The 13,234-nt window shown below is 37.0% G+C and overlaps 1 protein-coding gene across 1 annotated transcript in view; it reads left to right on the top strand.

Moving 5' to 3' along the window:
* The window catches only part of SMCO2 (single-pass membrane protein with coiled-coil domains 2), a 30,192-nt gene extending 17,366 nt beyond the window's left edge, over positions 1-12,826 (top strand). The window contains exons 6-10 of the mRNA XM_032347591.1: positions 1,501-1,591; positions 5,117-5,173; positions 6,837-6,893; positions 7,948-8,123; positions 12,548-12,826. Of these exons, the coding sequence (XP_032203482.1) occupies positions 1,501-1,591; positions 5,117-5,173; positions 6,837-6,893; positions 7,948-8,123; positions 12,548-12,746 (580 nt within the window). The 3' untranslated portion in view covers positions 12,747-12,826. The remainder of the gene's footprint in view (positions 1-1,500; positions 1,592-5,116; positions 5,174-6,836; positions 6,894-7,947; positions 8,124-12,547) is intronic.
* Positions 12,827-13,234: the final 408 nt, after the last annotated feature.

The following is a 13,234-nucleotide window of genomic DNA, read 5'->3' as shown; positions in this document are numbered from 1 at the left end:
CCCTCAGCTTTTCCAAATGATAATATCTTGTCCAACCCTAATATATCATCAAAACCAAGAAAGTGACATTGGTACTATAAATAGAACTTATTCAGATTTTACCAGTTATGTGTATTCTCCCTTTTGTGTGTGTGTGAGTGTGTGTATAGTTCTGTGCAATTTTATTATATGGGAAGACTTACATAACCACAACCATATCAAGATTCTCAGTTTTACCATTGCACAAGATTCCTTTGTGTTAGCCCTTTGTAGCCACACCTATTTCCTCCCTGATCTCTGGCAATGATAAATCACTTCCACATGTCTATAATTATGTTATTTCATAAATGTTAGATACATCAGATCATGCATTATGTAACCTTCTAAGATTTATTTTTTCACTCAGCATAATTTTCCTGAGGTTCATCCAAGTTGTTGTCTGTATATCAATAGTTCCTTTCTTTTTGTTGCTAAGTAGTGTTCCATAGTATGGTGAAATATATATATGTATATATATAGAGAGAGAGAGAGAGAGTTTGGTCATAGAGAGAGTTTGGTTAACCATTCATCCATCCAAGGACAAGTGTGTTATTGCTGGTTTTCAGCTATTATGAATAAAGCTACTTTGGACGCTCACATACAAATCCCTGTGTGAAAAGAAGTCTTCACTTCTCTGGGATAACTGCCCAAGAACAAAATTGCTGGGTCACATGGTAAGTCTGTTTTCAGTTGTGACAGGAAGCACCAAGCTATTTTCTGGAGGAGCTGTCCATTTTACGTTCCCACCACTAATGTCTGAGTGACCCAATTACTCCATATCACCAGCAGTCGGCATTATCACTATTTTGTATCCTATAGTCATTCTGATAAATTTGTAGTAATATATCATTATACTCTTAATTTGAATTTCTCTAATGGCTAATGGTGCTGGGCATCCTTTCATGTATCTATTGGCCATTTATGTATCTCCTTTGTGAAATGTTTGTGCATGTGGTTTGTTCATTTCTTAACTGGATAGTTTGGTTTTTTGATGTTGGGTTTTAAGACATTTTCATATATTCTAGTTATAAGACCTTTGCCAGATATTGACAAGTGAATCCATTTAACAGGGTCTTTGGCCAAACGAAAGCTTTAAATTTTGATGAGGTCTAGTTTATCTATTTTATACGTAGTGTTATTGGTGTTAAGTGTAAGAAATCTTTGCCTAGTTGTAAGTCCCAAAGATTTTCTGTAGGTTGTTTTTTTTTTTTTCTAAAAATTTAGCTAAGCTTCTATTTTAATCTTTTAAATTTTCTGCTCCTGTATCCAATTGGGCCTCACATTTCTTTACTACTATCTAGATTATTTTGTGTTTTTTACTTTCTTACATTGCATTAATGACATCCCATTCCAACACAACCACAACTAAAGAGTCTTCCTATGTAAGAATAGGATTTCATTCTCGAAAGATCAAAAAAGATTGTCTATTGGGTGACTTTTCTTAATCCATAGGACTTAGTCCATCTCTTGGTCTATTTGCAGATTATTAAATGAGGTGATATCTCTGGAGGGTCAAATTGAAAAGCTAGAGTCACACCAGGACGTTGGCGCTGATCAGGGAGCAAACATTGAGGTAAGCTGGAGGCTTGGAAAAGACAATCTGAGAGGTTGTGGGGACTCTGCCACCATTTCCCACCCTTCTATTAGTTAACAGATCGTAGTAAGAATTAAAACCCATCTTTTGCCACGAGGAGAGATCACTGGTGGTCAGTTCAAAACACCTTTCATGTGGGTACCACCACTTCTATTCTTTGACAACACAGAAGGACTAGACTTTTTAATTCTACCTAGAAACTCAATTCAGTAGGCTTCTATCTTAATGCCATCTTAAGACAATGATTATTACCTTAACGAAAGAATTCTCTTCTTGATCTTTGCATCCCAGCACCTAACAGTTCAAGAAGACATCCAGGAATTAAATATTTGTGTATAATTGCAATCTTACAATGTAAGAGATATATTTGTATTTATCTCTGCTGCCTTCGTGAAGGGTTCTTGGGTTGGTTTTCGCAATCCAGTTTTTCTGTTGTTTTCTTGCCTTGCACTGACAAGAGACTCTTTTCTGAGAAAAGTTGAACCCCCCCCCCAACTTTTTAAAAAGATTTTATTTATTTATTTGTCAGAGACAGAGAAAGAGTAACTGAGCACAAACAGGGGGAACAGCAGAGGGAGAGAGAGAAGCAGGCTCCCTGCTGAGCTGGAGGTCTGATGTGGGACTCAATCGCAGGACCCTGGGATCATGACCTGAGCCAAAGGCCACCGCTTAACTGACTGAGCCACCCAGGCATCCCCCACTTTTTTTTTTTTTTTTTTTTTTGAGTCATAGGAAGTTAGAAAGGCAGTGACCAACTTTGGATAAGAAACAGACTTCAGAGCTCTGGCTGACAGAATTTCTAAATGTCACAGCTTTGAAAAACAATTCTCTAAGAAAGGAGAAACCTGTGTCTTGCTACCTCCTCTACTTTAGCTCAAGCCAAAGCTTAAATTAAATGAATTTTGGAGGAAATAAAGAAGAAATGCCTCCTTTATTGCAGGAAGGCAATGTTTATTTAGAACCCTCACATATTAAAGCCAGCTATAGATCAGCACAGATTTAACACAAGGGGTTGGGGGTGTGGATACTTTTAGCCACGATTTAGTCCAAAATTTTGAAGTAGCAACCTCATTTTGAGCTAACTGAAAAGTCAGGAGTTCTTTTCACTATCTTTGAGCTTTAGAAATTGCAAATTATGAGAAAAAGGAAGAGGACAAGGCCAACAAATATTCTGCCTTGGAAAATTTCCTCCAAGAGTCAGCTGTGTTACAAGGATGTGGATTTCAATAGAAGTTAGGGTTGGGGAGGGATGGGTATCAAAGGAATGAGGAGAAAGATGGAAGAACACAAAGATAAATGAAAGTGAGATTTAAAAAAGAAACCAACAAAGGTTTGGGATAGTATGAAAAGGGAAGGCAGGACAAATACCTATGGAGATTCTCTCTCCTGGAGATGAGTAGTTTTGTATGCACTTTGAAAAAAAAAAAACTGCATGGCTTAAAAACTATAAACATCCCAAATATCCACCAGCTGGTATGTGGATAAACTGTGGTACATGTGATATGATGGAATACTGCTCTGCAATACGAAGGAATAGACTTCTTACTCATAAATAAGTCTCAAGTGCATTATACCGCGTGAAACAAGCCAGATCCAGGAGATTGCATTCTTCATGACTGCATTTACATAACATTCTGAAAATGGCAAAACGATAGGAAGAAAAAAGAGATTAGTGGTTGCTGGAGTTGCATGGAGAAAGGGAATGAGGGGTTCACAAAGGGGCACAAGGAAATTTGGGGCATGATGGAAATATTACATATCTTATGCTGTTGATTATGACAAAATTCATAGGACAGTACACTTTTTAAAAGTGTGTTTTACTGTATGTAAATTGTACCTCAATACACATAACTTTTAAAAATAGGCACAAGATCTGTCCTCAATAAGTCTAAAAATTGATGGGAAAGGTCATATAAAAGCAAATGCAGTAATATAATAGAAATTTTAATTATTTTTAACATTTTTAAAGATTTTATTTATTTATTTGTCAAGGACAGAGAGCAAATGTACAAATGGGGGCATAGCAGGGAGGGAGGGAGCAGCAGGGAGGGAGAAGCAGGCTCCCAGCTGAGCAAGGAGACCAATGCAGGATTCAATCCCAAGATGCTGGGATCTGACCTGAGCCAAAGAGAGACGCTTAACTGACTGAGCCACACAGTTGTCCCTAAATAAGAAATTTTGAATATAAGTATTACAGAAACAAAGCCAGTAGGAATGCTGTAGTTTCACTCTGGTAATGGGAAAAAAAGATTGTTAGATATGGAACCAATAACCGAAGTTTGGTGTGGGTAGATTAAAGGAAAAATAAGTTAATTAAGTTAGGATAAAACCACATGTATTGGCTCATTTATATCTTGTGAAGAAAGGAACAACTCTAACAGGGAAAGGAGAGAAAAATTGGTAAAATCACTTTAAAAACACACACAGCAGGGGTGCCTGGGTGGCTCAGTGGGTTAAAGCCCCTGCCTTTGGCTCAGGTCATGATCCCGGTGTCCTGGGATCGAGCCCCGAGTCAGGCTCTCTGCTCCTTGGGGAGTCTGTTTCCTCCTCTCTCTCTCTCTCTCTCTCTGCCTGTCTCTCCGCCTACTTGTGATTTCTCTCTCTGTGTCAAATAAATAAAATCTAAAAAAAAAAAAAAAATTAAACACACACACACCAGAAACAAATTTAAAAGACCTTTAAGGTGAGGAAAAGACTTTGAGGTGGCCTTTGGCTCTTGCCTGATACTTAACCCCCAAATCCACGAAGCTTTCTGAGATCTCCATATTAACATCTCGACTTTCATTCTGCAACTGACTCGTATCCATGATCTTTGGTACGACTATCTTAGATTAAGTACTGTATTAAGATATTCACTATATAAGTAAACCAGGGTACCAAGTAAAAGTGACTAGAAGATCACAACTCCTTTCTAAATAATTAAATCACATAGTTCAGGGGTTGGTGATGGTTGAACTTGGTAAAAGAAGAGTGTAACTATACATTCTCTGGAAGCTGGGTTTTTTAAAAGACTTTATTTATTCATTTGAGAGAAAGAGGTACAGAGAGAGAGGGAGAGAGCATGACCAGGGGGAGAGGCAGAAGGACAGGGAGAAGCAGAATCCCCCCTGAGTAGGAAGCCCAACGTGGGGCTCGATCCCAGGACCCAGAGATCTTGACCTGAGCTGCAAGGTAGATGCTTAGCCATCTGAGTCACCCAGGTGCCCCTCTCTGGAAGCTGTTTGAGGGTAAGTGTTTATTACGTGTTTCCAACTAGCACAATGCCTAGCTCAAGGGTCACTTAACGTAGAATGTAGACAACTGTATCTTGTTGATTCAACTTCATGTTGACTTTGGAGTACCCAGGGCAGTATCAAAAAAAACAAAAACAAAAACAAAACAAAAAACAGTTGCTATCAAGTCTCAAACTTTTTTATCATAAATGAGCTTGCTTCTAAAAATCTTCTCTTGGTTTCAATTCCACACATCACCACAACTTTTGACTTATGCCCTTTCGTTTTAAAGGAGAAGATCATGGAAATTAAAAAGCAAATAGAAGAAATGGATAACAACTATGTCCAGGTAATGATGGCATTATAATTAAGGAAGAAAACCAGTTATTCAAGGGAATCTCAGATTTATAGCATTTTAGTGAATGGAATTCAAAACTGAATAAAAGATAGGCTCAGTATTTTAGCCTAGCAGGGAAATATCTTGTAGCTTAAACCCTCATTTTCAGAGGAGAAAAGCATAACTCAAAAATGTGATGTGATTTGCCCATATTTCCAGGTGAAAAGACCAGTCTCTTTCTTGCTCTCCCATTTTAAAATTAAAGTATGTGTATCTTTTCTTCTAACGAAAGTAATGCCTGCTTATTTTAATAATTAAAACATAGAACTATTTCCTATTAAAAAAAAAAAAGAAAAAGAACTTCACTCCCTCAAGGATAAACACAGTGAATATTTTAGTACATTTATATTCTAAATTTTCCTATACATGTGCTTACATGTTGTCTTTACAATTTAAATGGAATTATATTATATATATTTTTTGCAACTTGCTGTTTTCCCTTAGCATTTTTCTTCAGCAACTTTCTATGCCACTAGATGTCATTTTACCTTGTCACTGTTTATATAATGTAGGATTTGATTTTTGGACTTATTAAATTTATTTCATTGGGCATTTGGGGCTTTATAATAAATGTGCTATCACAAATTTTGCATCACCAATCCATATCCTTGCTTGCTTTTGCAAGTACTTGTTTAAGAAAAATTTCTAGGAATGAAACCTCTGGCACCCATGTTCTTGAATCCCAGAACACTGTTCTTCCTGCTATTGCTCTGCCTTTCAAAGTATCCTGCAAGTCTATTATAGTTTAGTCTACTATAGTTTATTATAGTCTATTATAGTTTAGTCTATTATAGATTAGTTAAAAACCTTAAAAGAGTTATTTACTCCTGACATATGTATAATTGGCATCCATGTCTTAGAAAGTTTGCTTTCAGCCTGTCTCTTGAACTTGCTGAAAGAAACCAACCAGAGGGACCAGACACTTTTGTGGGTAGCTCTTTTGTTAAACTATAAAGTCCAAATATTCAAACTAACATAATGAGAACATATATTCATATATTATAAATTTTAAAATATTTAAAAGAAATACAATTTTCTTTTTTTCTTTGACACATACTGTTTCTCCAACCAGTGTCCTAGAAGTTTGTTTGTTTTCTTTTTAGAGAGAGCAAGAGAGCACACACATGCACACAGGTGTGGGGAAAGGAATAGGGAGAAGGGGAGGGAGAAAGAGAATGTTAAGGCAGGCTCAGCATCCAGCATAGAGCCCAATATGGAGCGCAGTTTTATACCTCCGAGATCATGACCTGAGCCAAAATCAAGAGTCAAACGCTTAACCAACTGAGCCACCCAGGAGCACCTAGTGTCTTGGAAGTTTATTAAGGCACAAGGAAAGAATAAGGAATAAAGAAAAAGATAGTTTATCATAAGCTGCTATTGTATAAATTTATATTCCTAAAATGTTAAAAATAATTATACTAATCTTTTGGTGATTCCTCCTGCAATTTACCATGATTATATTATGAATTTGCTGAGAGGAAGGATTTTACTAAGTAAAAGTTAGTTTCAAAGAAGTCACTTTACAACTAAGTGGTATCAACCTGAGTGATGTTTTATGGTATAAACCAGAAAAATGTAATTTCTGTTTTACCCCAAATTGTGGGTATCTTTTCAGGAAGATGCTTGTAATGAAGCTCATGAATTAAAGGAAAAACTCATTGCAAGAATGAAGGTAAGATTTCACAGTTACTCAAGTTCAAATAATGATAAAATCCAAATATAGGGATCATTCTTTCTCTAGAAGTTAAGAGTGTGCCACCTACTGTTCTCTTTCTCTCTCCTTATCACTTTTTTCTCCACTTCCTGGACCTCTGCTTTGGGGGGACAGACCAGCTTGCAGTCTGAGGACTTCCCAGGTCTCACAGCCTTGTGCTGCTTCTACATCTCCTCCACTTAGAGCTCAGCCTCTATGTCGACATGTAATGTGTTCTTCAAGGCTCAGCCCAAAGGTCATCGCCTCTTCCAGACCTCCCATAATCTCCCCTAGCCAGAAAAATGGGTCCATATCTGAACTCCTCCCACAATATCTTGATGTAAATGTGAATGGATGAAAGAAGAAATGAATGAATCAAACTGTCACTTGTTCAGAGGTGCCTAATCACCCCCCTATCTGGAGTAAGTGTCCCACCAACAAATCTCAGCTATTCTAACTCATCATCTTACTATTTTCTCTTTAGCATGTATCCTAGTCTATCATATGTAATATATGTGTATATGTGTATCTGTGTGTGTGTATATATAGGTGTGTGTGTGTGTGTGTGTGTGTGTGTGTGTGTGTTGCTTCTCCCCCAACCCCTATAAATTTGCATGTAATTCCTTAGCCATTTGGTTTAAAAAGGCACATGTAATAGAATCCACATTCCATATCTATTTTGTTAACCAGAGTATCCTAGAATAGTGCCCGGTGGGAGTCAATATGTTTTGCATAGATGAACAAATTGAACAGATGAATTCAGTATAAGGATAATTATCTTCCTACATGAATAAGTCAGTAGTTAAAGATTAGCATGTGTGTCTACCATGCTGCTACCTTATTTTGTGAATGTGTGTGTCTCTTTCTATTAGGTGAGTTTGCACTTGCCCATGCTCATGTGACTCATATGTGATTGGCAATGTGGGCTCCTGAGGTGCTCTGGAGGAAAACCACTCTGCATCATCTACAATAAGACTAGCAGACCTCTAAAATCATTTTTTAAATGATAGTTGATTGTTATTTTTTTTTTCAGAACTTTTACAAAGACATGACTCTGATTAGTAAAAAACTGGGAATGTACCAAATGCAAGAAGGGAAAACAGACCCTCAGGGTCCTGAAGAAATGGTCATGGAAGAAAGTGAGCCCCTGCTTCCTCAGGCTCCACCACCCCCTTCAGTACAGAACAGTCCTGCCAGCGTTACAGTGTGGTAAGTCAGAGAAAGGAGCCTCTGGGGCTGGACCAAGTCCCCCCAAATGTATGAAGCATAGTATGATGAATTTCTTCAAGGAATGACTAAAAATTTGTTTTATCTTCCTTTATACATTATCTCTTCTTGTTCTTTAAAAGGCTGTGTTTTTTGGAGTCATAGTGTTTTTCATATTACTTTTAGCTATAGATCTATTGCATTAAATAAATAGATACAGATTTCTCTATTACTGCTTTAGGTAACTATGTATACATAAATCTTTTTATTTTATTATTTTTTAAAGATTTTATTTATTTATTTGTCAGAGAGAGAGTGAGAGCGAGCACAGGCAGACAGAGTGGAAGGCAGAGGCAGAGGGAGAAGCAGGCTCCCCGCGGAGCAAGGAGCCCGATGTGGGACTTGATCCCAGGACACTGGGATCATGACCTGAGCCGAAGGCAGCTGCTCAACCAACTGAGCCACCCAGGCATCCCTGTATACATAAATCTTAAAAGATGGCGTCTCCAAGCTATGATGCAGCTACCTTCATCAAAGGAACCTACCTGCTAAGTGGATTTGAAAACCTTTGTTCACCAGGCAGGATGCCTTTCTCTTGTATGGCATTAAAGACATACATCCTAGCAAATTCTGACTCTTCGGATCCTTTTCTGAAGATGCCAGACCATCATATATACCTGGAGTAGTACCCTCCTCTAAGAAAACTTTTCTGATTCTGTAGAATCCAATCCAAGTAGAATGTTCAGCAATGTCTCATGGGTGCACTCTGCCTTACACATAATCCTGATCTAGAACCTACAACATATAATTGCCATTAAATTATTTCAAATCTGCTCCTCCTAATAATCCATGAGCTACCAAAAGGCAGGGATTTTTGTCATTTTGGGACATGAAATATAAAACATCTTCACCATGCTGAACAGATAGTAAATTAATAAGTAAGTGAGGAGTGATGCCAGTGAAAATAGGGGAGTAAAAACCCCCCAGGAAATTTCCTCCCCCATAAAAATCAATGAGAGAGCTTGAAAAAAATTGAATCAACTTTTTCAGAACTCTGAAAATTAAGGATTTATTATCCAGAATAGATAAAGAAATCTTAGAACTCAACAACAGAAAGGGAAACAACCCAACTTTTAATATGAGCAAAGGATTTGAATAGACATTTCTTCAAAGAAGATACACAGATGGCCAACAAACACACGAAAAGATAGTCAACTCCACTTGTCATTAAGGAAATGCAAATCAAAATCATGAGGTACCCCTCTACATCTCTAAGCCAACTACAATTGAAAGGACAGATAATAACAAACATTGGAGAGGATGTGGAGAAATGAGAACCCTCAGACATCGCTAGAGGGGTTGTAAAATGGTGCAGCCATTTTGGAAAACAATTTGGCAGTTCCTGTAATTGTTAAATATAGGGCAGCTACCAACCAACCCGCTCCTAAGTATGCACCCAGAAGAACTGAAAGTATATGTCCACACAAAACTTGTACATGAATATTCATAGCAGCATTATTCATAAAAATAGAAACAATACAAATATCCATCAGCTAATGAATAGGTAAATAAAATGTGGTGTATCTAGACAATGGAGTACTGTTCATCCACAAAAAAGAACAAAGTACTAATGCATGCCGTGACTTGGATTACCCTTGAAAACAGTATGCCAAATGACAGAAGTCAGACACAAAAGCCCACACATTATATGATTCCATTCTTGTGAAATGTCCAAAATAGGAAAATCCATGTGGACAGTAAGTAAATGTGTAGCCTTGGGTAGTGGGAAATAGGGAGTGACTGTTCATGGGTACAGGCTTTCTTTTGGGGGTGATGACAATTTCCTGGAATTAGATAATGGTGATGGCAGTACAACCCTGTAAATAAACTAAAAGCCACTGAATTATACACTTTAAGGGTAAATTTTATGGCATGCAAATTATATCTCAAAAATCAAACAAGTAAATGCCTTTTGATTATCACTTGATAATCAAATGATTATCAAATATAAATGGACAGATTACAATCCAGTTGAGTTGACCATCTTTCATCACATCATTATATTCCAGTTAAGACCACCAAAGACTTTGACAAATTTCTTGTCTAACTACATTTCTTGGGAATGTACTGGTTCCACTGAAGCATACTTATACACTATCTTTTTGAGGAGGTTTATCTTGCAGGTGTTGTTGTTGTTTTTAGGCTCGGAAGATACCTCTATACCAGATTCTTGGTATAATCCCCAATTCTTCAGTTCCCTTGTAGACTTTCCACAAATAATCTGAACATTTTGGAAAAGATGAAAGGTTTTATGTATGGCAGACCTTGAAAAATAAACATGTAAATAGATAAACAGCATTTAAAAAGTTAAAAGAATATTTTTATTTTTGAAAGAAGATAAATTCAAGGGACATTTGGGTGGCTCAGTGGGTTGAACCTCTGCCTTTGGCTCAGGTCATGATCTCAGGGTCCTGGGATTGAGCCCTGCATCTGGCTTTCTGCTCAGCGGGGAGCCTGCTTCCCCCTCTCTCTCTCTGCCTGATGCTCTACCTACTTGTGATTCTCTCTATCAAATAAATAAATAAAATATTTAAAAAAATAAAAAGAAAGAAGGTAATTTCAAAATGAATAAAACTTTTTTACTAAAATAGTTAATGACACAAATATTTGGTTCTACATAGGTTTATATGAAAGAAAGTATTTTGAATTTGTAGCTATGATGTTTTCCAAAAAAATAAAAAGTCTGCACTTTAAAAAATAAATATTACACATGTTCTTTTTTTATAACAGAAAATCTGAAAAATTCTTTAAGTTATATTGACTTATAAATCTAACTCAAATGATTCAGTCAAAAAATAAATCTGAAAGATAGATAGATAAATATAAATACATAAATCTGAACCTAACCATACCCAGAGTGTTCACTTAAGGAAAGAAAAAACTGGAAGAATGGAAGAACATACTCTATACCAAAAGAAAAACAAACAAAATAAGACAAAAAATTAATATGAAATAGAAAGAATGAATGAATGAAAAGAAGAAAAAAAGAAACAAAACTTAGCTGATGATATTAGGGTGATGAGATTATAACTTTTTCATTTCTCTCTTTTTCAAATTATCCATAATTTTAAAAAACTATTTTTCTCTTTAAAAATAATGTTAAAATGTGTTTCTTTGAAAATGTTCCAGTTTGGTATTTCCAAAGATGACTGGCCTTGAAATTTAGGAAGAACAGTGTTTATTTACTAGCTATGTTTTAGTAGTGAGTCGTTTTTCCTTTCATAAGAAAAAAACAAATCTATATTTAGCCCTTCTCGAGGGCAGGGCAACCCTCAAAGCTTCTTCTGACTAGAGTATTTATCAATACATTGGCTCTCTAATAAAATATGTGATGGGACGCGTGGGTAGCATAGGCAGTTAAGCAACCAATTCCTGGTTTCAGCTCAGGTTATGATCTTGGGGTCATAGGACTGAGCTCTGCATGGTGGTCCACGCTCAGTGCAGAGTCTGCTTGAGATTCCGTCTCCCTCTGCACCTCCTGCTCATGTTCTCTCTCTCCCTCTCTCTGAAATAAATAAATAAATCTCTAATTTTTAAAAATGTGTGAAATAGAAGCAACAACTATTTGTGTCACTAGCAAGAGACAGCCAGTGGCAATAATGCCAAGAAACTTGGCTCAGGTTTACAGACTTGACTGTATCACTTGACTTGGATCACAAAATAGATCCATAGCTAGCTTTCACTGTGCTCTAAATTTTCTCTTCTGAAATATATTACCGATGGCCATTATCTCCAGGTAGCAGGATTATCCGCAACACTTCTTTCCTTCTTTGTGTTTTTCTGGATCTTCCAGATCTTCTACCCTAATCCTGTATTGCGTTTATAGTTAGAAAATAATAATGCAAGGATTTAAAATCAAATAAATAAAATACATCATAGGTACAGCCTAGAAGGAGGAGTCCTGAAAGACTTGAGAAAGTTTGTTTTACCTTAAAAGGGTAAGTCTGGTGCAGGAACAAAACTAGGGATAGAGCTAGACTCCATTTGTCACATTGCATTTTATATCTCCAGGAATATCTAAGGGCCTGGTCCTTTATTTCCCTCCAAATCAGTGTCACTATTCCTCGCAAGTGAGGTCAAGATGTCAATAACCTGCTAGAATGTGAGTGGAGCATTTCAAAGGTCTCATAATTTCCAAGGTTTCATTGTTTTATGCCTATAGAGCCTTAAAATTCTAATGCCAGCCCTAGGAGGGACTTACAGGCTCAACTATTCGAAGCTCCTTCTTTTGAGGATGTCAACAGAGGTCAAGAGAAGTTTAATTACTTCCTTGACGTTATAGAGCTACCTGGGGGGTGGAACCAGGAGTCTCATCAGTGTGGTGTTCTTCAGACTGTTCTTAATGCAGATGTTCTCTTTCCTTGTAGGAAACGTGCACTGAGGATTTTCATCATGTTTTATGTCCTCATCTTCACTGGACTTTCATGTTACATCCTATTTTTTGATGCTACGTTTATCTTTGAAAGCTTGCTCCCCACAATGCTTGGACGCCGCAGAATGTGGGAACTTCGGGAGATCATTGCACCTTTCTTAAACTTGGAAGTGGAAGACTTGTTACCTTCCTAGAGATTTGGAAGTTACTGTTACCCTACTGATTTTCTCCTTAATAAAATCCTGGCTGTCCTTGTATTATGTTGGTTAACATATTTTTCAAAAAAGTACTATTGGGTTTTTGGCAACAGACATAGTAGTTAATATGAAAACTGCTTGTTCACAGAAAGAAAAAATGAAAACAGTTTATCTTTACCCTTATGACTCACAATTCCATCTTGAATCATTCCACACATTGTTTACACATTTACTTCAAAGCACAAGTGTCTTCTCCAATGCCGAGAACGCTGAGACTACCCAGTATTAGCTTCCTTGTTTCTTCCCCCATTTTCCTCAAAAAGAAAAGCACAGAATGAACTTCTTTCCATCATTATCAGTTTTACTTCAGTAGGATTGGGGCCATAGTTTGGGAGTAGTGGACACTTCTTAGTTTTGCTCCTAACATTCACTTTCCCTTTTGGTAACAGCATCCTAATTTGCTTTCAAAGAGCCACTTTACTTAG

Source organism: Mustela erminea, chromosome 6 (genome assembly GCF_009829155.1).
Source record: "Mustela erminea isolate mMusErm1 chromosome 6, mMusErm1.Pri, whole genome shotgun sequence".
In the NCBI taxonomy this organism is placed as follows: domain Eukaryota; kingdom Metazoa; phylum Chordata; class Mammalia; order Carnivora; family Mustelidae; genus Mustela; species Mustela erminea.
This window is presented reverse-complemented; position numbering and strand designations above follow the sequence as displayed.